The sequence below is a fragment of the Falco peregrinus genome, chromosome 1 (genome assembly GCF_023634155.1).
Source record: "Falco peregrinus isolate bFalPer1 chromosome 1, bFalPer1.pri, whole genome shotgun sequence".
Lineage (NCBI taxonomy): Eukaryota > Metazoa > Chordata > Aves > Falconiformes > Falconidae > Falco > Falco peregrinus.
The window spans coordinates 106,994,574-107,020,282 of NC_073721.1; the positions used below are offsets into that span (position 1 = coordinate 106,994,574).

General features: G+C 38.2%; 1 protein-coding gene across 1 annotated transcript; it reads left to right on the top strand.

Annotated features, from left to right (window-relative positions):
• The first annotated feature begins 1,671 nt into the window (after positions 1-1,671).
• On the top strand, positions 1,672-25,458 carry TSPAN3 (tetraspanin 3). The gene is made up of 7 exons (XM_005235666.4): positions 1,672-1,852; positions 13,629-13,820; positions 14,883-14,957; positions 18,641-18,742; positions 19,098-19,250; positions 19,525-19,608; positions 24,510-25,458. The coding sequence occupies exons 1-7, from the start codon at positions 1,790-1,792 to the stop codon at positions 24,600-24,602; spliced, it is 762 nt and encodes a 253-aa protein (XP_005235723.1). The 5' UTR covers positions 1,672-1,789; the 3' UTR covers positions 24,603-25,458.
• Positions 25,459-25,709: the final 251 nt, after the last annotated feature.

Consider the following 25,709-nt stretch of genomic DNA (forward strand, 5'->3'; position numbering starts at 1 on the left):
TAATGGCATTTTTGATACTATAATCTATATATACTTTTAAAAATACCATATGTCACACATTTGTAATGCCTAAAGCACAAACAGCACATTAAAAAGCAGAAATTACAAGATACTATCACACCCTAAATGCCATAAATTCAATGCAAAATACATTAATAATGCAACCAACTTTGAGCATATCTTCTGGATATATAAACTGATGTTCAGTGACAGAAAATGGTCTGATAACACTTGCAAGATTGGGAAGTTTCATCCAAGGGCATATAAGGACTTGAAAGCTGAAAAAAGACTTATTATCTCCATGGTATTCAGGAACTGGTTCTAGATACAACTTCCCAAAATTGTAGGAGGAAAAAACCCATAACTTTGCTACCATGGAAACAGAACAGTGCAATATATAACTGATTGTTACTCGTCTGCCTTTACAAGACTGATCCCTAAAATGTTAAGGCCCTCAATAACATGGTTAGTTTTGTTCCCACCTTAGAAGTAAACCTGGCAGAAAAGGCAAAGACAAGCGATTGGGCGAACTCACCAAGCAGGGGAGCACAGCTCAGGAATGACATTTATTTCTAGGAAAAGGGGAGGATTAGAGAGGAGAAAAAGATAAAGATCAAGAAGGAAGAAGGAAGATACCACGATGCCAGAAGGGGGGAGGGGTTTGGTTTGACTAGCGAGGTGGCAAACAAGGCCCTCACAAAGGAGGGCTGGATCCTGCAAAAGAGAACTTTACCAATAAATATGGCAGCAAATACTGGATGGGTGTTACCTTGCCCTCACTACCAGAGCTCACGCGCAGTCTCAGCAAAAGCACAGCTTGTGGAAACCATGCACATCTTCTCATAACTTCTTAAGTTACTTTTCCTTCGCTCTTCACTGGCACATCCCACCCTCTTTGGATACATCCAGAATATTCGGACAATTATTACACTTGTACTTTCCTCACAGTTTGTTGGGTTGTGCAACAAGAGCATGTTCTTTTACTTCACTGGAAGCATCACTTCTTCCCACTAGACAAATGTCCTGATTGCAAAATGCATGGTGTTCCCCTCATTAAACATTTGCTCTCCCTGCCTGCCATTCCTGGTGCACAGGCAACGTGGTCACTGGGACCCAGGTTCCATCTCTCTTTTAAAATCCACCAGCACACCCGGAGATCTCACAGCCCAACACCTTGCAGCTTTATGCCCTTTGCTGGTGGCAGGTTACCAAGGCAACCCAGCCAACGCGGTCCTCATTGCTGTTATTTTGGAAGAGATATCTCACGGGCAGCTGCTCCTTTGTGGGTTCACCTCAGCTCTTGCCCCCTGCCCAACACCTCCTGAAGGCACAGAGTCCTGCCACCAGCCGCCCTCAGACAGCAACTGAGCAGGGTCTCTTTTTCCCTCATGCTCTAAACGCCTACTAAGAGATGTCACTGGCTGTGCTATGGGGGAATCTCTGAGGGCAGGAGGAGTGCTGACCGCTCCAGCCTAAGCTGCCATCGAAGCTTACGAACAGCGTCCCTCTCCTGAGGGAGGGGAAGGAAAATCGCTCGCACCATTTCACAACCGCCCCTCTGTGCCGCATGCGGCGGTTCCTTTAAGGGGGAGCGGTTCGCCATCTTAGGTTCCTCCGCCCCCTCCCGCCACGTGACGCAGGCGGCCGCCATCTTAGGCTTCCCGCGCCGCCGCCTTGGCTCCTTGTGGTCACGTGTGGCGGGGCCGGTGGCGGAGCAGGGCTGAGGGGAGCGGAGGGAGCCGAGCGGAGCCGCGCGGCCGGAGGCTGAGGGGCGGCTGCAGCAGGCGCGATGGGGCAGTGCGGCATCACCTCCTCCAAAACCGTCCTGGTCTTCCTTAACCTTATCTTCTGGGTGAGCCTGGGGGCGGCTGGGGAGGGGCACGGTCTCCGGGCGCGGGGCTGCTCTGGCGTGAGGCCCGGTCCTGAGAGCGCTGCGGGCCGGGGCCGGGCCGCCTCGCCGCTCTCTGGTCCTCGCTCGCGTACGGCAGCAGCTGCGAGTCCCCCCGCGCCGCCTCGCTGCCTCAGTTCGTATTTACATGCTTTCGGTTTAACAGGCGTATTGTGTTCCTTCGCGGGGATCCCTGTTCTAGCGGTGGGCGCAGTCCTTTCCATCCCAGCTCACACACACACACACACACACCCCCACGTTCCCCCCAAAAATTCTGAGGTGAGTGAAGCTGAATCTGTTGCCTCAGTAACCTGGCAATGAAGCTTTAACGAGCATTAGAGATCTTGAGGTAGAGACGCTTGTGTAAATAAATTCAGCTTGAGATGCATTATTGAGATTTTCAGGCCCTAGTGAGTTTAAATTTTGTGGAGCTTTTATGGCCATCTAGGCTTTGGCCTGAGACTTTAAGGACGTCTGTCCCAGATACTTCGTGGTAGGTATGGAGCACCATTTTCTTCCATGTATTTTTAACACAAAATTGGGAGATAGATAGATACAGAACTTAACAGTCAAAAAGCCAGTTTTATGTTTCGCTTTTTCCAGTAACCACACTTGCATCTTAGTGTTTATGTGTTGCTTAAACCTCCCATAACTACAGTTATGCTGACGGTCATACCGGGGTTGGTAGAACAGTAGGTTGCTTCCTATAAATGACCTTTCTCAGGATGGGCATACAGGCTGTAGCTTGGCATTATATTCACTGTAATAAGTGGCCTGTCAGAACAGCATGACTCTTAAGTAAATGAAATAAAATTAAAGATTATCTGTACACTTTTAAGAATTCCTTTTCTGCATTTAGCTACTGCATTTCTCATCCTCTAATCCCAGCTCCAGGAACAGAAGATCTGTTGTCCCAGCTGTTCAGAGATTTCAGCTTTGAAAAAGTAATAGTGGGTAACAAGATATTAAAACCTTCAATTGTAGCTATATATAACTACATCATTTAATATTGAAAGCCACGTGAAATCTATAAAGTGTTAAAGGATAAATGTTCTTGTCTGAGGTTTTACGAAGGAATGCCTCTCATGGGTGCCTAAAAATGAATCGTGGTCAGGGTAAATGCGTATCTGTTCAGTCTCATCAGCATTTCTCTATACAGCTGTTCGGAGAGATGAGCAGTAAATGTTGAGGCATAGTAGGAGTCTGCCATTTTGACTGAGGTGTATAGGCTCCATTCTTTGTCTTTGAAGTATGCAGTAGTTACATGAACCTTTTAGTACAGCCATTTGTTTAGAATGTTCTTTGTTGGGTGTGGCGTTTTGTTACATGCATAGTTGCAAGTGGTATTTAAAAAGCTATTTAATAGCAGCTATGTCATAAAGTTTTTGACTGAACACAGTTGTTGAGTTGCGTTCCTGATGGCATCTTGAAGTACATTTTTATTTAGTTGCTGATATGAATTATGTGCTGTTTTGAATAAATGAACACAAATTCTGTGTGCAATTTCTTCCCCGCCATAAAAACTTAGTGGTAGTTTTCTTATTGTGTATCTTTGAAAGATATTGTTCGTAATTTGCTGTGTTTAGTAATGTAATTGCAGGTTGAAGTTTGCAGTTATTAGCTCAAACAGTGGGGGTACAAAGTTATTTTGTCTAATGCTGAATCTACCGCTTTACAACTTTTAATGACATTTTGAGACAAACTTGACTTAATTTAGAATGGACAGATTGATTGTATTTAGATAGGATGTAGTTCATGTCAAATTGAAATGTCACCAATCTTGTATTCTGTAAACCACCTCCAGCCTAAGAAGTCAAACTTGTGCTGATAGCTTGTCAAAGGAGATAAAAGAATTCCAACACTTTATCTAGGATATTTCATTTGTTGACTGGGCTGACTGTGTGTTAACATTTGGTGCCCATCTAGTTGACAATGTAATTGCTTTTGTGATGTTACAGAAGTCTTTTGCTTGTCATTCATATGTAATTCTAATTTTGGTAATGAGATTATCCAGATCTCCACTGAGACTTGACAATAGGTAACCTCTTACAGTTGGTCGAGTAACTGTGAAACCTGCTTTAATTGCTTTTATAAATTTAGTGTGTCTCTAGGCTATAATCTATAAATCTTAGTATTATTATTGTATTATGGTCATCATCTTCATGGTCGTTTGTAGTAATAGAGTTGCTTCTGCATAGTTTGCTACTGGAAGTTCTGCAAAAGTAGCTGATCAAAGTGAATTATAACTTACTTCCCTGACACCTGGCCCCCTGCCTTGCCAGGGGTTTCATGTTTGTGGGAGGGTGTGAATGTTCAGGGTGCTTTGGTAGCTGTCCTATGAATGCAAGATGTTCAGAATATTATCACTTGTCCTGCTGAAGAAAAAGCAGGCGTGTTTTTGTTACACTGTATAGTCTAGGATGTAACTTTTTTTTCCCTTTCAAGCCTTCTGAAAAAGGCAGATCAGGCTCGCTGACAGGTCAGAGCCATACCCACTTACTCATCATCTAATAACCCAAACTCCATCCAGTTTGACAGTGATTCTACAAGTTCATCTTCTCTTGAATTCTTGTGCTACTTATTTTCCAGCTACTAAATTTCCCAGTTGACACTAAAAAAGTCATCTTGTTTTTTGTATGGTCTTGTGAAAACGTTTTTCATATCCTGTTAAATTCTTATATTAACATGTTAATAATTACTACAGGATTTTTATATTTAAAAAAACCCAATGGGGTATAGAAACTACATCACCTCACAATATGACAGGTGCTAGTTTATTATATAGAAAGCTGGATGTGCTTTACACACCTTTCCAAGTTTTTGGTATGATACTTTGACAGTTTAGCTGAGTTGGTTTGCAGACATGTCAAACATTGAGTACATCTACTGTAGACATACAATTGACCTTAAAACGGAGTACTGCAGGAAAAGTCATGAGTAGTAGTAAGAGCAGCATGATATAGATCTTGCATGAAGTGCTTGTTTTGAATTTTTGATAACTTGGCAAAGAGTGCTTAAGCTCAAAGGCACTGTACAAAGAAAATCATTGATAAGAAGCATCAGTTAAAAGTTGCCTTAGAAAGATCAGAGGAATACAGATCAGGTTAATATGTTTCTCGGTGTTTTGTTGTTATGATTTAGTATTGGAGTAAATATGATAAATGGCAAAGGAAAAGCAATCCTTCAGTTGACCTTTATCTTGTCTTAAGTTTGCACAACATCTATTTGGTCAACTAGTGACTTCATTTTTATTTAGGTGATGGCTAAGTTGTTTTTTTATTTTAAGGAAAGGTATTGCATAGGAAGTAATTGTGAATAATATAACTTAGAAATTAAAAAAAATGTAACTTCTAGTACAGAATTCTAAGGAATAGTTTTGGTAGAGTGGAAATCCTAATGATCAGTCTGAAGATTTGGGATGTGTATTTTTTCAGTGGGGAAGGATCAGAATGACTGGTGTGACAGGAGGACGTTAATCTGTAGTCTTAAAAATTTTAAACACTAGTTGATAATTAGAAATACTTGTTTTTTTTCTTGATGGTGAGATGTTGAGTATGACTGATCACAAATAAAAGATGATGATAAAGTATTTGAGAATAGGATGTTTTAAAAAAAATAAATAATCCCCAAAACTTTTGGTAAAGTATAAGTCTGCACTGATTTGAAAGAGGAAGAAATAAATTTACCTGAAAGAAATATCTAAAGACTCCTGTCAAATGTGTTTATTTTGTGAACTCTTAATTTAGGGCTTCATTGGGTGGGTGACTTGCATAATTCAGTTGAAAACACTTTGAAGAAATGAGATGAAGACAGAAATGCTAGGGAAATGTTTTCAGGCATACGTTTATTTAGTATATAGGATAGAAGGATAAATATTCAGAGATGCTTGTAGTCTTGCTTAGAAAAGTGAGTCTGTCTAGTTTATATTCCCAAAGAATGTATGTGGTTTGACAGCCTGCTCTGCTAAAACAGTACTTAATACCCTGTGCTTGCTTCGAGGCTTTCTTCACCTGTGTCGTCCTCCTTGAGAAAAGGAACGAGCCCTGCTTCTCTGATACTTTGAATTCAGTATTTATGAACTAACTTTTTAAGTTGCTTTTGCAATTATTTAACTGACTTGAAATCATTAATTTTATAATTAATTTGACTAAGCTATTATAGAACATTCTTTGGTATGATTGTCTGGAGAGGTATCAGGGCTTCAGTTCTGTACAACAAGAATGCTTCTTACAGTTTTGTGCTCACTTTACAACTTACGCACACTTACAACAGTACAGCAACCACAGCATTAGAAATTAACTTAGAGAAACTGTCTGTGCTATCCTTATAAAAAGCAGTAGCTATCAATGTTTATGTAGAGTATTTTGGGTTTCTGGTAGAGGAGAAGAAAATGCAGCAATGGGAAAATTCATTGAAATTTAGCAGTAGAAAGAAAAGGTAGAAAAGTAGAGCTGGCTTCCTCCTACATGCAGGAATAAGCAAAGTTATTTTTCTGTTTTATTGGGAGCTTGAGAATTGCTTCTGAACTGGACTTTAGAAGCTTGGGTAATGAAGAAACTTCTTGAAGTTTTTTTTGTGATCAAAGACTATAATTGACAGGTGATCCCAAAGGATACCTATCAGGGATTACTTGACTGAAACCTTTTTTATCTTAAGGGCAGTCACTGCTGGGTATGAAAGTTGAATGTTTTGTGCTTCTGCTGCTACAATAGTGAAGAGTGTGTTTGCAGGGTTGTGTAATGGTTTGGAATTGTGCATTAAAGAATTATTTTTTTTTTAAAAAAAAAGGATTTAAAACTATCATGCCTCTGATATTTTTTTCTTTTCTTACAATGTTTGCATATGAATTTTCAGGTAGCAAACATGGGCCAGGCCCTGATTTTTGGTAAGGCTTCAATTTGGTGGTATCACTTACGTTTCTTTACAGGGTGAGTTTCAAGTCTTTGCCTGAGATTTTTTTCAGGACCTTTGCATCTGGTCTTGTGCTTAAAAGTAGAGCTAATACTTAACAGAAGCAAAAACGACTTGCAAAGCTAAATGTGGTGTCTCTGAGTAATATGTGGAATTTGAAATACCACTTTACTTTGTAGAATGGAGTAATCATCCTTGTTCTTGTGTGGGGAAAGTAATCTGGACACAGTGGACCACCAGGTCAAGTTAAAAGCCTGATGACTAGGTGTAAAAGAATAACTATATTGTTAAAATCTCTTCTACTTGAAAAAAATAACCAACCCTCAGTCTGCTGATGCACTGCCTCTTGCAGTTAGTGATGTTTAAAGTATGTAATGACAAATGCAAAAGCATCCTAGCTCAGCCTTTTGCTTTAACTGCAAAAGCATTTGAATTTGGTTTTTTTTTTAATGCATAGTGTTATGGAATTGGATTTGGCTACTATAGACAAAGCAGTCTGGCATACTTGAATTTTACATGGCTTTGTTTTATAAGCCTTTAAAGTATTTCTACCTGTGTTACAAAGTTGAATGGAATTGCTAGCTTTCTTGTCCCAAAGGATTTTGGAAGACAGTTAAAGCTCAGTGTTCCAGTTGAATTATTATTGATGAGAATGAGAACAAAGTGTCAGGAAACAATATATTGAGTTCTGAGGTAGATGGGCACCAATTCAGGCAAGTAGAGAAAAATAATGTAAGGCATGTGGAGAGGGAGATGAGTAGCAAAGTGCTGAAAAGAATGTGAGAGAAGTAAACAGCAGAGATATCCTATAGGGCCTTTGAAGTTAAAACTGAGGAACTAGATTTTGAAGGACAGAAAGCTTAAAAAAAACCCCTTAAAGCAGCAGCAGATCAGGAAGACACTTTCTCTGACAGTAATCAGGCTATGAGTAGTGTTGGAGAGAGCCAAAAATGTTCGTGGAATACAGCATAATTCAAATAATGGAGAAGTAGTGTGGAAAAAAACGCTTGAAGATACTATTCTAAGAAGCCCAGAAACTGGGTAGCAAACCATAATATCAGCATCCTTACACAGGGGCAAGAAATGTTCAGGTATTGGTAGGCATGGAGAAAAGTGACTGTTGTGAAGAATGAAACTGATTACAACTGTAGACCCTCAAAAAACTCTCCTGAAGTGTACAGTTTTTGTTTGGTGGTTTGGTTGTGTTTGGTTGTTTGTTGTGTTTTTTTTTTTAAAAAAAAGCATGTTTGTGTCAGACTAGAAAGGCAGGCAGGACAAAGATGCACTGAAGTTTAACATGAGAGCAGTGCACAGGTTGGGAGAGTGGTCCTAGGACAGGATTCAGGCAGAAAAGGTGAGGGACTGTTAGTGTAGAAGATTTTTTTTCTGGGTTTTTCTTCTGCTTTTTATCAAAGTCTATGCAGGCAGTCTGTGTGAATATACCATAGGTATGTCTTGAAAGATGCTTTATTAGTGGAATGAACAGTAATTGGTTTTAGAGTGGTGTCTGTATTACTACCAAAATTTACCGATCAGCAATGGTCAAGTTGGCAGTAGTAGGAGTTTATAAGTAGGTGTTCTTTCCAAAATGGTGAAATATTCCTCTTATTTAATTGGACATAAGGTGTGTTTTCTCCTAACATGATACTTTGCTGCTACCTTACTTTTCTTGTTCACAGACTTTGTGTTTTTCAGAAAACTGTGACTAAATGCAGATTCTAAAGGGACAAATACTATTCTTTGGCCGAGTTAAGTGAAAGAGTACCAAAACCAATTCAAAATCTCTTTTTTTGTAGGTTCTATTGTTGTCCCAAAGTGAAGAAAATTCAATAGCAAGGTAAACGGCAAAAGTAATGTGAAGGACAGTGCTTTGTGAAGCTTTAAAATATTTGGATTAAAATCAGATCTGTTTGGGAGCAACATTAGTAGGGTAGTATAAGGAAGCATTAGTTTGTAAATTGAGCTGCAATGTCCAGGGTTGATAAATAAATGATCAACAGAACAAGTAGTGTGAACAACCTACTGTTTGTCTTAGCTAGACAGAATTTTAGCTTTCAGGCTGCTGCAATGTATGAGCATTACTGAAAACATGAAAACAGTTCTTGGTGTGTGTTTGCAGCCTACTTAGAGAAACAAACAAAACCCCCCAACCTTCAAACAAACAAAACCCCAATGTTGAAATTGTTCCAGGGTGCGTCTACACAGTCTGTAGCCTTATATACCTCAGTGCATGTGAAAGGTGAAAGCTGACTTTGTGAAATAGGCGTGGGCTTAATTAAAAGGATGTATTATACCAGCACAAAGATAGGGAAAAGTTTACTTGCTGTAAGTACCCTGATTTTTAATATGCTTTCCTATAATGTTTTGAGTGATGTTTATCATGGCACGTATCATTGTGTCATTAGATCTTCCAGTTTTCCCTCCATTTTTTTGCATGCTTGTTTGGCTTTTAATAACTCCTTAGAGGCCCACGCCAAAGCAATAATATCCAGCTTTTTCTGAGCCATAGGAGGTCTATATATTTTTTTACCTTTATCTCTGATGAAAAGGATGTCTTATTGCTCAAGCCTTTTGCAACAAACTGTTTTCATTGACTGTACTTTCTTGTCACCCTTCTTGAAGGTTAATTGTAAAATAAGTGTGCCACTTCAGGTTCAGTCCTACAAGTTAGATGCAAACAACTCTAAAAGGATGTGAATGCTGAATAACCAGTCATCTCCATAGAGCATGCATGTGACCTGGCACAGATTCAGGAGCTGCTGCCATCTCTATTCAGAGCCTTGAGCAGATTAAGTTCAAGAATGCTTCCTTCAGGCTCTGTTTATCAAAGACTTACTTAACTATGCACAGTTCATATATTTGGCTTCCATTTAATGATAGGAAATGCATGATTCTAAGTGTGGTAGCCTTTTAGTTTGACTCGAGTGAGACTTCTGCAGACTTACTGTTCACTCTGCAGGATAATAATCATTGAGATTTGAATTGTCCTTATGTTTTGTGATACAGATTTCAGTTTCTCTAGATGATTCCCTCATCAAGAAAGAAATTATTTAAGTGCATGCTACTGTTCTGGGGGTTTGGCTTTGCCTTTTTTTCTTTCAACTTTATTCTTGGGTTGCAACAGGGAATAAATGTGCATTTAACTGGTGCAGCGCTGATCAAGGTAGATTGCATACTTTGTATAGGTAAAAGTAGCTCTTTGTCTTTATCTCTTGTCACAGTATTGGTGACTCACATCAACACAGGACATGGTACTGTGGAGTCGGAACACAACCCAATTGTGCTGGGACTGGGTGTTGAAATTACTGAGTTGTGGGGAGGGAGGAAGTACCTAAGGCTAGTCTGGTCCTATCAACTGAACCACCTGTTGGCAGTTAGCACAGTAAATGCACCCATTTTCTGGTTTGGTTTCATACAAAGTGAGTCCTGTTATACACTGCTAAGAGTATTCAGTGCTGCAAACCAGAATGTAGTATGAGAAAATATTCAAAATGAGCAAAAAGGATTGCTACAAAATCACTTTCCTAATCTCAGCTATAATGCTGTTTTTGAGACCTCCCCCTTCCTGATTTAGGCCTTTGAGCAGGTTGAAGAAAACACTAAGCATCCCGTGGTTGTGATGTGAAATGAAAGAGGATGACATTTGAAGCTTTTTTCCTGTAAACTAACTGGGTAGTGTTGCAGTGTGATAGACTAGGTATGGTACCTCTTAAAAAATAGTGTTAAACAGTTACACAGGACAGGAGTTTTGGTCTTTGTAAATTTTAACCTGTGAAAGATGCAGCGGGCACTCTTTCCCCCCCACCCTGATTACTAACTGAAGAGATTTTGAGGAAGAGAGCGCAGTAATTTGTAAGGGTATGGTCACCTCAAGTAGAGTCAATGTCTTTATATTCAGCTTCCTCATGATTCTAGTGCAATGTTCGTAGATATGAATGCATGCTTCTGTACTCAAAATTCTGTAGCCTCTTTCACAGAAACACTGGTTCTACAACATTCTTTAGAAGCAAAACCTAAGGCTAAATGCTGCTGTGGCTGATTAGTCATTGAAGTACCACGTGTGGAAAGGATTTAGTAAAGTGAAGACTTCTTCAGATCAGGCTGCTTTAATAAGTCTAAAGAAAAATCTGCCTTTCCAATAGTAATTACAAAATATTAGGGTTTTTAACAAGGACGGAGTGTGACTTTGCTTTGAGACAGTGTTTAACCTCTGTACTTGTCAGACTCATCTGGCATAATGCTGGAAGGGTGAAGTGTCTTAAAACTGTATGCTTCTTGAAGTAGGGAAGGAAAGCTAACACCTGTAGACAGTTTGTTGGGGCTTTTTAAAGTTCAACTTTTTTTGTGTCAAATACATTCTTTAAATAAATATGCTCATGCAGTTTAGGAACCAGATTTTCCTTAGAAAAGAAGGAAGCCACTTAAATTTCATACAACAGAGGACAAATGGCTCTGATTTCAGTTTTGTGCTGTTTTCTGTGCCTGGTGCTGGTCACAGCTGTGCGTTTTCACCTGCCACCTTGCAATATACCGTATTTCTAACAAACATTTTAGTTCTTAGAAATTGGAGATTACCTCACCGGCCTGTCATTCGCAGGCTTCATTGCTAGGCAACAGTTAATGTAATTCCATTGTTCAGTGACAGTACTTTGAATCTTTGCTTTATATATAGAAATTGTATGTCCTATATCCACATTTTGCCATGTTGTACCTAACCTGGCAGGATTTGTATAATTGGATTAGCATTTCAACATCTTCTGTGCAAAGGGGTGATTTTGTAATAGGTTGTTCAGTTCAGATCATCTTGTCTGGGAAAGATGTCTTGCTGTTGGTCTTTGACTGTTACTGAATTTTCAGTTTTGCTACCACCGTATCTGTGTAGCACCTTTTAGTGGATGAATGTGAGCCTCCTCTATGCTTCTAAGATTCCTGCGGAGTACACACTTACAAAGAGGCAGAGAGGTGAAATATATTGCTCATATCCACAGAGAACTACTGATACTTCAGAGCTGGTTCTCGATACCTTTTTCTTTGACATAGTGTTTCTATAACAGAGGTGCTGTAGGGGATATGCTGTGTGTAGAGTAGTATTCTAGTAGTGTTTATGCAGTATTGTTTTATAAGAAGTAGTTGCAGTAATATTGCAGTACATCTAGTACATAGTAGCAAACAGTGCTGAAATACTAGGTACCAGTCCTCTTACGTCTTGTTCTCTGCCACGCTGAACAGGTTGCCCAGGGAGGCTGTGGAATCACCATCCTTAGATTTTTCAAGACCTTGGACAAAGCCTTGAGCAACCTGGTCTGAATTTGTTGTTGACTCTGCTTTCAGCAGGAAATTGGACTAAATGATCTCCTGAGGTCCTTCCTGGCCTGAATTATTGGTTCTTTGATTCTACAATAGCATGACCCAATCTTGTAGTAGTATAGCTACTAGCTATATGTGTGTCTGTCTGCCTTCACTTTCACAGCACCACTGGGTGCGAAGGGAGGGCGGGAGGCAGCTTGCAACATTTTTTCCTCAAATCAGAGCTGAAGTGTGTAATACTCCAGTTAAGTGAACTCTTGTGTCTGGGGTATGCATTGGATTGTGATGGGGATAACTACTGGTTACAGTGAAGTTCTTCAGATCATAGCTTAGCTTTGCATCCTCTGAGCAGCTTGTTTTAGCTTAGCCTTGCATTGGGACGCCATAAATGTCATGAAATATTCAAATTTTGTCCATCATTGCAAGTCAGTTGAACATAAATGCTTCATGTTAATATATAGCAGAACTTTTTCATTCTGCAGGTGAAGACAGTTATTAAAGATGTTTATAAAGCAAAAATTGGTAAGGTCCTTTTGTTTTGAAATAAATGTATGTTAGCTGGCTTGTCAAGCAACAATTGTCCTTCAGTAGGTCTGCTCAGCTTAATGAAAGATATTGATGTGTTGAGATTTCTGTAACTGTAAGGGAGGTAAGATATATCAGATTGATGCAAGTGCTTTGTCTGAAGTGTTTTAAATGTAGATAGTGGCAGATCCATCCTATAGGTCTTATTTGTGGTAACTTTAAATGATTGTTTAATCAAGACCAGTTTGTACAATGATCCTTCTGAGAATGTCTTTTAAAAGTTTTGTGTTATGTGTCTTTAGGTATTTGCTTCTGTCTTCTAATAATTAGTGGTTTGTATTTGTTCCTGCCTGATCTGTTGGTTAGAATCACATTTTCCAGTGCTGTGAACACTTCAGAAAGGTTGTTTCTAGCAGTTCATTTTTCCCTAGCAGAAGTTAGTTTGCAATGTGTGCATGTATTCTGTTCTAACATTAAATCGTCGGTGGTAATCAGCAAAATGGAAGAATAAGTAGAGGGTAACAATGGCAGATAAAAGAACTGCGTACATGCTCTGAAAAGCTGTTGAGTAACAAATCATTTGCTGTTCAGATGGGCTGCAATCCTGTTCTCAAAAGTATGAGACACTGTGTGAATATCAGACTATGCAGAAGGTTTAGTTCACAGCATGGGAAGGAATTATTTGAGAACAGGGAGTGAGATTTTGTTGTCATAGCATGGTTACCCTCATTTCTTGATGATGTGCCTCAGAAGGCTTCCGTAGTGTAGTCAGAACTAAATCTGCCTAGATTAAGTGTAGTTAAAAACTACTGGCTAGCCCCACTTGAGATGTCCTAATAAATATATGCTATAGTCTAATAAAGATGTTAAAATTTAAATAAAATCTAACGTCTGAGGAAGACTATGGTGTTTGATAAAATAATTGTTGCAAAGTACCCTTGCTGAAAGGAGGGTTTGGGGTTCAAAGAAACTTACCATGCTAATGTGTCTATTGTAGGCAGCAGCAGGCATACTGTGCTACGTGGGAGCCTATGTGTTCATCACATATGATGACTATGATCATTTCTTCGAAGACGTCTACACACTAATTCCAGCAGTTATTATTATAGCTGTGGGAACACTTCTTTTTATTATTGGACTTATTGGGTGCTGTGCCACAATTAGAGAAAGTCGCTGTGGACTTGCTACGGTAAGTTGCAGAGTTCTTATGTCATAGTGTTTGGCTGTTGTATATTTGGCTACCTTCCCTTTTAATAGACTTCTAAAGTATTTTAAATTTGTTCTCATCTTATTTTATGGCTTGATATGTTTTCCCCTTCTATTTTGTTATTAACATCTCATGTCAATTTTCTGTTCCAAATAATGCTGTTAAATTAGCCATTTCTGGCAGCAGAGGGCTCCTCAGTTTTACCTTTTTGAGAACTGTGGTCATCTCATTTAAAAGATGTAAAACCGTATGATTAAGTCATAACAATTTTTAAATCTCACTTTGTTCTGGTTGAAAGGCTGAAATAGGACAGAGGGAAAGGTGATCCAGGAGCCTCCTTGGTTTTAAGTATCTTGCACTGAGGCTAGCTGAGGGTGGTTTCAATGCCTAAATATTTTTCTTCATGGCTTAATTTGGACATTTTGCTTGCAGTATTTTATGCCATGTATTTCCAAGTATTTTAACTGTAATTTCACCTTGAGAATTAGGTAAGAGAGAAGACAGACCAGTATTTAAACTGTCCCCATTGGGCTTTTCTTGGTGGGTTTTTTGTTTCGTTTTGTTTGTGGGTTTTTTTTTTGTTGGGTGATGTGTAGACTTTTAACAGTTAATTTTAAAAGTGCTCTTAAATATAGCAAGACATACACATAGCTTGCTGTTTCTGTCAGTTGTTATAGAGCCTAATGTGAAGAAACATTACCTTAGTGTATCTGCTACTCTTTAATAACAGCCTGGGTAGCTTCTTTGATGTGACATTCCTATTCATCTAACAGAAGATTGAAAGAAACAGTTAAAGCACTCCAGTACGGTATTGGCAGTCCTAATGATCAGCCCTTGCTTGGCTGGGCAGCTTCTTATTAATTGGTGAAGCTATGAACACTAAAGTTTCTTGAATGAAGTTAATTCTGGGCTCATTTGGTCAACTTAATTGCCTGCTTTAAGTTACCTTGCCTGAAAAATTGTTCCAAATAGCTGACTCTATTTGGAGACTTTCAGAAAGTAAATGGGTAAAACTGTTTGCACACTCTTGATTGTATTTTACAGTTTGTGATCATCCTGCTCTTGGTTTTCATCACCGAAGTGGTGGTGGTGGTTCTTGGATACATTTACAGAGCAAAGGTAATAACTTCTTAATTTCAGTAAATGTTTTGTTGTGAACTGTGACAAAAATACAGTGGTGTAATTATTACTGTATTTGATTCTGTAGAACTGTTAATGGATATTTGTTAAGGAAATAAAACCAAACATCAAAGTGGATTAATTTTAGATGTCAGTATCTTAGAATACTGATGTTCTATATTTTAAATAAAGTGGAAAGTCTTGTCTAGAAATATCATTAACAGTTGAACAGCAGAGAGGAGTCTCATGGTATTTGGTACCTTTCAGTTTTCCAGATGGTAGTCTAATTTATTTATGCTTTGACTTTGTGAAGGGTTTAGGTTACACAGTATTTGAACCTAGAGCATATTGTTTTGATGTGCAGTAACTTAAATCTTGTCTTGTGTTTTGGTATACAAACTAGCTGCATAACAATAAAATTAAAAAGATCGAATGTGTTTATGTGTATGGTCTAGCTTTTTGCAGGTGGTTGACAGGTTTTATGGCTAAAGAAATTACGACTTCTCACACTGTTTAGTGGAAGTTAAGAAAGAGGACCAGAAAAATGACATCAGTTGTGTTTCTACCAGCATAATATGCAGTAGAAATGTATCACATGGTATTAGTGATACCAAAATGCAGCTTGAAGGAAAGAAATTCCTAACTTGCAGGTCACTGCCTTTTGTTATGTCCACATCTAAATTTTGCCAAGAAATTAGCAGAAGAGGCATTTTTAGCTGTGACGTGTAATATGATTGCAGCATGTATAGAACACTCCAGTGATGTCTTAATAGCAAGCTGAACTACAACACCATTTACCTTTCTTGGGACTTCTATGTTTACATAAACAGCACAGGTTTTAGAATTCAGTATTATCTCCCTGCTTTTTCCCGCTATCCCGGAAGATGCGGTGACACGACCGTTAAGTAAAAAATCTAGTTTTTGCTATGTGTACAAAGGAAGACTGCCTTGAGTAAGCAGCTGGCAAGAGGACCCTGAACTATGAATTATAAATCTGACTTAATAACAGAATAGGTTGCTTCAACAAATATGCTCTATCAATGATGCTTCAATTCAGGATATATTTCTGTCATGGTCTACACTTGATTTCTGATATCTTGGCAGCATGCTAAGATTACTTGAGACTCTGAAACTTGTAGTCTTAAGTAGACCTTGGAAGCAACTGAGGAAAGCAGTACAGTTCCTGGAGAATGGGAGATGTTGAGTTCTTACTTGTTAACTTGAATGGTTGCCTTCTGCTCCAAGACTTGCAGAGGCATAGTGTGCTATAGTTATGCAGGGACTACTGTGGATCTGATCAGGACTAAGCTGTGGTCATCTTACTCTTTTGTGTTCCAGTCTTAAAGTGGGTTGCTCTTCTTTCAGTGAACAGCATTCAGAGCAGATAAAAGCAGATGCATACATCTTTCTTCCCTAGCCCATCTGAAATTACACACTTGAAACACTTGAAAATTGGATTGGTCCCAGCTGTGGTTCCTGTTGCCTCTCATTTTTGTCTTGCTACTATACAATTTCACAGCTATAGGTAATGCGGAGTCAGAGCTTGGGAAAGAGGGAAGGTGGTCTCTTTTTGGTCTTATGTTAAGGCATTTGTGGGAGTTAATATTTGAAATTTAAATCTTAAATCTTTTGAAATGACAATTTTCTCCTACCCTGCAATACTTAGCATCTTAAACTATTGTTTTCAAGGTGCAACAAGAGTGTCAGAAGCAACTTAAACTATTACCAGTGAACTAGGAGGTGAAATCTGCTTAGGTTTCTGATTACATTTGCCTGGATAAATAAGACTGCTCTGTGCTTTGTTACTTTTGTTCTGTTTCTGACATGGCATGTATTGATCTGTGGGATTTTTTTGTGTTGGTTCGGGGGTTTTTTGTTTGTTTTTTTAAAGGCACCAGAGTCATGTTGGAACTACTTTGACTGTACAGACTTCCAAAACTTTACAGACAAAAGGCAAGATTGAAGTCATGGCAGTTGTTCATCAAAACTGTTGGTACCAAATGAGACTTAGTATGTCTCAAGAAAGTGGCATTGTTATAAGTTAACTTATAAGTTAAGCGATTTGAAGATCAGCCATTGTATCTTGATTTTCAAATGTGTCTCTGAAAACCTGTGTGTGTAGATCCAATTCACACTCTTACTCCTTCAATACAATGTGAAGCATGCCTGGATCGCGCTGTGATAGACTGGTCTGCTGCAGAGTCTGCTGACATTGGTCCTTACCATAAAGTAAGGCTTTTTGTAAGCAGCGGTAGGGATTAAACGGGCTGTCAGTTGGTTGAGTTCTTACTGGCATTTTTTGCTTTTGGTAGAGTAGTTCACTCTTCATTTTTCGTAAAACCTGCCAGTTAGCTAGAGCTAGTGATTTCTCTTTGCACTGTATGCAATTTTGCATGGCTTTCATATGAAATGTTGCCCTGATTGAACCGTAAGCCAAATGATGCACAGGCAAGCACTGAAGTAAATGATTTTAAAAACTGTGTGACAAATTGAACAGCTGTTTTGTTATATGAATCAGAGGTGTAAATCACATGGGTGAAATCATCAGTTGATTTTAAGCTGGTCTGAAACAAGATGCCTGTGCATGGTAAATTGACTTTTATTCGTAACTATCTTGATACAGATTTAGTTGTAAAGATAACCAGTATTTTTGGGGGGTGTGTGTGGTGATGAAGCTTGTGCTATTGCTGCAGAAATTCTTCTGTTAAAGCATTTCAGGGAATGATGTGTTGACAAGACCTTGCAAATCTGAAGAATATGCAGGCTTAGTTAATTCTCAGCCCTGAGATTACAATCCTTGGACATAATTCTTGTTGCATGTGATAGAAAAATTTCAATTCAGAGTTAGTCGTATTACTGAACAAATCTTTAGCTACACAAAACTTTCTGTGCATTGAAGTAACAGTTTACAAGAAAACATATTATTTAAAAGGTTCTAGTAAGACTTTCTCCAAAACAGGTATTATAAGACCCTTTTTGGGAGGAACAAGTGATGATTCTTGGGCGACATCCATTTCTAACACATCTTGACAGCATCTTTAGCAGCTTGACTCATCTGCAGTAGCTTTAGGAGCTATTCTAGTAACTGTTGCTATGTGCAATATAGTGCCATCAGTTTCTCAGGAAATGTGGGGGGACTGAACAGAGACCTTGGTCACTGTAGGGTAGAATGGTCAGCCAAAAGACCTCATTTTTGAGAACTTACCTGTGTTCCAGTCAGAATGGGAAGAACAGGTAGTATGACTTGCTCATATCCTTGTGGTCCCAAAGGGAGCAAGTTAGCCCAGGTAGTTATACTGATTTTGGTTTGGAACTTTGAAGGAGGAGTAGAAAGTGGAAAGGTGAATGTATGCTCTTACTAGAGCCCTTAACTTCATGGGGTGTCTGCCACAATGTCATAATAAAAGCAATTTCTTTTGAGATGCAGTGTAAAACTACGTTGTCTAAACCCTTACGGAAGATAGCTGCTTGTGTTTTTCTTGTCCATTAGCTGCAAACTAGCAACATCTTTGCAAAAATCGTTAGAATTTTGAGAAGCTGTACCATTGAAGTATGCTGATGTCAAATGATAGGCAGTTACCTTAGTTTCCTGAATTGCTATAATTAGAAGTGAAATAATTTTACCTAAACCTGTATTACTTCTGTTGGTGTGCTAATGCAGATACTTTCCTCATACTTCACAGGTAGAGGATGAAGTTGATCACAGCATTCAGAAAGTATACAATGGATACAACGGCACAAATCCTGATGCAGCCAGTCGTGCTATTGACTATGTACAGAGGCAGGTGAGGCAGCAAGGCACATGGGAACTTTTCAGTCCTCTCTGTCTTTAAAACAGATGACGTGTTGCTCTGCTACTTGTGTAGCATTATCTTCCTTCATTCTAAGAAAACTAGGATAAACGGCTGATTTGGTCAATAAATAGCTTAACTCTGTTAAAATTAGTAGAATTAATGACACTGGGGATATGCATTTTGCGTAGTTGTAATCTATGAATCAGTGTTTGGATTCTAGTATTTGGTACTACTTATGCAGTAGAACATAATCTTACTGTACTGTGTTCTTGGTATTGCAGTTAAATTTCTGTCTTGTCCCACTTCTTGACTGATACACTTTGGCTCTTTACCTGTGACTTTTCAGTTGCGCTGCTGTGGGATCCATAACTATTCAGACTGGGAGAATACTGTCTGGTTCAAACAAACTAAAAATAACAGTGTGCCACTTAGCTGTTGCAAAGCAGCCCTCAGCAATTGTACTGGCAGTTTGACCCGCCCGATGGACCTTTATTCTGAGGTGAGACAGCTGAAGTATGAACCATGTGCTTTTGCTGATCATCATTTAATTTTCTCTTTGGTGGGAGTGTGAAGTCTTGGATGTATTTACTTTAAAAGGAAATAAACATAGATTGTAGAGGGAAGAAAACTGGCTTTTTTAAAAATCTGTGATGTACTAAGTAATGGCTTTTTCTAGTGTTTGGATTATCTTTCTGTGTTTGCTTTTGAGTTTTTTTTGGTGTATGTCTAAATGTGGTTGTCGGATGGATATCCTAGAAGTCTACTTGTTTCAGGGGTGTGAGGCTCTGGTTGTAAAGAAGCTTCAGGAGATCATGATGTATGTCATCTGGGCAGCGCTAGCATTTGCTGCTATTCAGGTAAGAGAATATTCTTTTCTCAAATCAAATTCTAAACTGGTGTCCAGGTTATTACAGGTACAAACAGGGTGATGACAGCTTTAGTCCCTACTTGTATTGGGGGATAAATGAACATCTGTCAAAAGGATCTAAACATTTTAACACAACTTTTCAACTGTGCGTTGTGAGTGCATATTCTTTTAGATTTGAAGATAGCTGAACAGTCAATGCTATGTGCGGTTACATACTAGAATGTAAATGGTAAATTTTTTTCTTGCAAACTAAGTATGAAGTATCATGAATGTTCTTTGGCATTCAACACTTGAAAAATTGGCATAATTTCCAACTTCGAAAGAGATAGCTCATTTTAGAGGTGCATCAGCTTAACTGTGCTTCATGGCGTACAAATGATGTCAGGACCACCTAGGAGATACACCAGGGTTTTTAATAGCATACTCTGCTGTTGTTCAACTGAGATTTCCATTGTGTGTTGAAGATTTCTTGGTTTCTGGCCTTCAGCCAAAAAAAAAAAAATTCTGAACAGGAAACCCTGCATACTTAAAATTGAGTACAGGCTGTCTACCATATGAACCTTAATTGTTAGTTATTTTGGTCATAAAAATGTAACTAGATAAATAGACAAATGTGTATCAGTATTTATTCAGATTTTTTTTTGAAAAAACCACCCACAAACCGAAAAACCTCAAAACAATGAACAAACAAAAAAGCCTAAACCAACTAGGACAGTCTTCTAAACATATCTGTAAAATTGGCATTTTGAATGCTCATTGATTTGGTAGACTTGGTACACTAATCACATTTTCAGCTGTGCCAATGTTATGGCTGCTGAGAAATGTAGTATATGTGCTAAATCCCAAGAGACTTAAACTAATTTCATTGTTCCGTTTGTACCCTTAATAGTATTTGAATTCAGAAAACATTGTACTTGTGAGTCAGGTGGTAGAGGCACTGTTGTTTTCAAAATCAGCTTTGGAGCTGGATTGTATGTTTGGAGGTAAATAATGTTTTGCAGGCAGTCTTGAGAAAATATGGTTAAATTTCTATTGCAATGCTGCAAGAACATATATACGGTAATATTGTTGAACTGTTCAGAATCAATTACTTCAGCTCTGGAACTTCCTTCTGAAATAAGAATGACAAAAAAACACCTTACAACTTTTAACTGTTAAAGCAGTATTTAGTCTGCTTGAACACAAGTATATTTGTGTAATGTAAATGAATGTATTTGCCATAACATGGTTACTGTGGCAGATCTGTTATGTGGGGAAGAAAACTTAAGAGTCTGGGTGAGCTGAATCCCAAGAAGAGACATTATTCCTAGTTTTGGAGTTTGCAGGTTGATTAATGTGTCTGCCCCAAAATGCAACATGGTTAAATCCTCTGTGGAATTGGGCCAGAATTTCTGACACATGCTTGCAATGGAAATGTGGCTGCTTGCATCCCTCTGTTATTCCTGGCTCATCAGATCTAAGCACAAATATGTTAGTTATATCTCTTCTGCAGTGGGTGCTTTTTGATTTGTCTCCACGTGTCAGTAATCAAGCTATTGGCAGAAAGTACATACTGTCGAAATAGTTTGTCAAGAAAATAGGAACATCAGATAAATTTCCTTCAAAATGCTATACTATAGCACTAGCAAATCTTTTTGCTTGAAGTTAAAACAAGCTACGTGATGCCTGTTTAGAAAAATAATAAAGACTAAAAATAATAAAAAATAGAATAAAGAATAAAAATATAAAAATAAAAATGAAATACAGGGGTTTTGGGAATACCCTTGAAACTTCTGTGTGCTAATATTCCCAAAGTAGTAATCACATTTAAATCTATCGGTGGTGATATTCTTGTACCTTTGTTCCACAGTTCAAGTGGCTGTAAATTCATGTTTTAAAATTATACTAGTTTCAGTCAAATTGTTAGTAAACAGTATTCAAACTGGTTTATTTATGTCCTGAAACATAAGATGCAAGCTGTGACATCCTCTTACTTGTAATCCAGAATTCAAATATGTACTTAGCCTGATTCTTGGCAAAATAGTCTGTGGGGTAATTGAAATGGAGGTAAGAACGTAAACTTCAGCAGATAGCCTGTAACGTAGGTCATGTCCTGTGAACTTAGAGGAGTAATTGGGTGTTTTTACCTTTTTGTGACTATACTCACTGCAGAGTCCATTCTGAACTGGACATTGATCTGTTAGGCAGCAAGGCTGTCTGAAGGTCATTACCTCTAATAGCTGTCAGTCAACAAATTTAGTCTTCAGTACTTTCTTTAAAATGAAAAGATGGGAGAATTTTTGCAAGGCTTGGAATTTGAGGAAACTTAGTCTTTTCTGCATAGAAGTAATTTTTGGTATTCTCATTTTTGAGTTACCGTTGGGATCTTTCAGTGTGCAATAATTTCCTGTCTCAACCAGTGACAGCATGGAGCTAATAAATAGGAGGCAAACTAAAGGGAGCAAAGGCATTGCAGTGCAGTAGAAGTGCTGCTTGATTAGCTGCAGAGTTCATTCTTAAAGCTAGCTTTTGTAGTTAGGGATAACTTACAGGATGCTAAGCTTGGCACATGTACGTACAGTCAGTGGACTTTTTTGTATAAAAAAAGCAAACTGGTTTGATGAAGGATTGGATGTAGTTAACGCTAATAGGCAAATTTTAAAAAACTAATAAAACCCCAAACTAAACAAACCTGACTGGGAGATGCTTAAACTTTCCTGAAAGTTGAGGAGGGGTTTGCATGGCTACTTCTTCACCACAGGCTTCTAAAATATACTTTTTTCACATTATTAAGTAGCAACTGAAGAGAAATGGAATTAAATGCCTTAGAAAAGGGTTTAGAGGTGCTAGCATATTTTTTTTAATGACATAAATATTCTGCAGAGAAAGATAAAATACGTGAGTGAGTTGTGTTTACGGTGAATTCTAGGAGTATGCTTAGTGGCCTCAAAAAGGATATAAATGGTTTAAATAGTAACTCAAAAGATTACATGAGGTTTTATTATAGTACCTGATTGTTTAAGATTTTATACAACTATATAAATCAAATGTCTTGAGTCATTGAACAAGATTATTTTCATGTGAATAACGAAATGCAATGGGAACTAATTTTTGACATACATAGCTAGAATGAATTGGAACAAAAAACCTAAAGGAGATGTTTATCTACAGAATGCTCTTGAATGGGGGATAAAGTTGAAGGTTTTGTTGTTGCAGGCTGTGTGCCTTCTTCAGAGTTTTGTAGCCACTGGCACCTATTATAAACTCTCCATCTCACAAGTCCAACTTCAGGAGTTTTTTAAATTGTGGGTATGACATACCTCCTCAGAAGGACTGTGTCCATGAAGAGTCATTCTCTCTTGTAACTGTTGGGTTTTTTTTTCGTTCTGACATGAATATGACAACCTGAGTCACCTGATCTAGTTGAAGATTGCGCATTGCAGGAAGGTTTGACTGGATGACCTTTAAAAGGTCCCTTCCAACGCAAACTGTTCTATGATAACATATATTGGGAGTTAGTCTATGAACTGGAACCACCCAGGTACCAATGGAAAATAAAGAAAGGTGCAGTTTTTACCAACAGGCTGGAGTGCTGTAGTCTAGGTTACTCTCAATCTCCATGTTTTGGAGGTTTTTTTTTGAGCCTGAGCTGGTTGTTGCTGTAGATCTAAACCAGATAATGTGCTCCAGACAAAAAATATTACTAATCTTTACAGCTTGTTCCTTTCCGGGAAATTAAAAGCTCATAGTAGAATTTTATCATGCCTCTTCAATCATTGCTTATTTAGACTTATTGTCATCAGTCTTTCTGATGTACTGATGTACTATGTCACAGGTACCATCATTTAGGTTTAAAACTTTACATCTGATGTTTGCATCAGACTTTAAATAAAGAAGTGAGTAATTCTGCTGTTGTCCCAGTACTGTGTTTTCCCTGGGTTTTTACTGTATGAATGAAGAGGCTTTAAAATTGGTTGTTGTCTGACCCATTTTATTTTGTTCGCTTTCTGTTCAAGGGTTTTTTGGGGTTTTGGGAGTTTTTGGGTTTTAATGAAACTAACTTAACATCTGGGTGATGCTTTATAATCCAGAGCTGTGACAGGAGCCTCTTGACATATTTCCGTCTGTGAATAAACTTCTGTGCATATGACCAAATCAATACAATGTCTTACTTTACTAGAAGCTATTGCTAATTACTGTAGACCACAGAACACAACACTGTACCTGACTTTTTTTAGTAGGTAGTCTTATTCTACCCTCAATAAATGTGCAACTTGTGTAAAATAGTGTCCTACATCCTTGATTACGTTAATCTGGTCTAAGTCTTGTGAATGTGTATATACAGGGTGATCATACCCTAAATTCCTGGCAGACTTGCCAGCACAGTCATGGTATCGTGAATTTAACAGCAGAAAAATGTCTAAAAGTGAATAATTCACATTGGACTTAAGCTTTCTTTTATGACATGTTAACAAGAGATTGAGCATTTGAAAAATATTTCGGGGGTGAAAAAGTTTCATAACTCTTAAAGTTTTGCTCCTCATTATTTGCATAATGCATTTATAACGTATTTGAATTTCACTTTGATCTTTTTGCACCAGATACGGTATCTAAAGTTCTGTACCTTTCATTTAAAAAGAGTAATTTCTTCTATCTGAATTACCGAGCCAGAAGACAAGTGACTGACCAAAAAAATGTCCAAGACAACTTTGCAAGAAAATAAGGCTAGAGTTTGCTGTCCTTGCTGTTTGTGGCAGGAAATGAAGGTTTTTCAAGGACAGTGCATTTGTTGCTGTTTACCTTATGGGCATTTAGTCTTGCAAAGCATGCTGACAGTTTCTGTGCTGAGGTTAAATCTCTTGAAGTACCTTCTTTGTACTCAGCTTGTTTTCTTTTTTTTTTTCTCCATAGCTTCTTGGCATGTTGTGTGCCTGTATAGTACTATGTAGGAGGAGTCGGGATCCTGCCTACGAACTTCTCATCACTGGCGGAACCTATGCCTAGAAGAGAATGCAAACACGCGGTTCAATCTTAACTCACTTAAGTGGAAGATGAATGGGCCAGGTCTACTGCAATAGTTCTCTTGCCCTAGGCTTAGTCAAAGCGCATCTTCCACAGTCAAAGACAGCCGTACTGTACACTGGTGATGGGCAAAACAACTCGGCTTTACACACACCCATATGTGTGACTTTCACTGTGTTAGCCAGCTATTCATGTATCTAAATGTTTTAGTACACTAGTAAACCTTCCAATTTCAGAGCCATTTGCAAGTGTAATTTGGTTGATCTGAAAGTCAAAGGATTTGTGCCTACTTTGGTAGATTACCTCTAAACATTAACTGACTGATGCTTGCATATAGAGAGAGGATGTCTTAAACCTTCGCTACGTGGAACTTTTTTGGCCAAAGTTGTACAGAGGAAGCCAGCTGTGTTTAATTTGAGGGGAAAAAAAAACTTCAATCTTGCCCCTCACCAGTGTCACTTTTTTAAAAAAGTCCAGTACGCTTTATATATATAGAATTGTAAAAAAAAAAAAACAACCAAACAAACAACCCACAACTAATCAAAATTTTAGCATCATGTGACTGCAGTTTTGACCTTGAGAGATCAAATCTTTCAAACAGTAGTTTAAAATACAAGCTGGCTTTTCAGGAGTATGATGTATGCACTACTGTTCTATATTGAAATATTTCATTTTTCTATGAAGAGCGGTTTTGTGTTGAGTGAACTGTTAGACTGTAGATCTTAAATTGGCTTGGAAACAATGTAGCCATGTAGAGTAGCCAAGTAGTATGTGAAAATGATCTCAACTGTAAATAGTAAACCTGATTAAATAAATCTCTGTATATCCTCCCTATAAACATGTCTTGTTTTCTGTTTAAGATTCCATTGTTCAAATGAAGTCCTGTTGTGTTAGAAGCGTAAGATTTAGTATGAAAGCACCAGTTTTAAGTGGCTTTGCTTAAAGAGATCTGTATTCAAGGTTTGCTGGAGGCTTAGTTGTGTTATTCATTCTTATTTAAACAATACTAGAGAAACACAGCACAACAGATTTGGTTGAACTTGGTGGAAAGTTAACATCTTGTGAATACAATTAAGGAAGAATCTAATG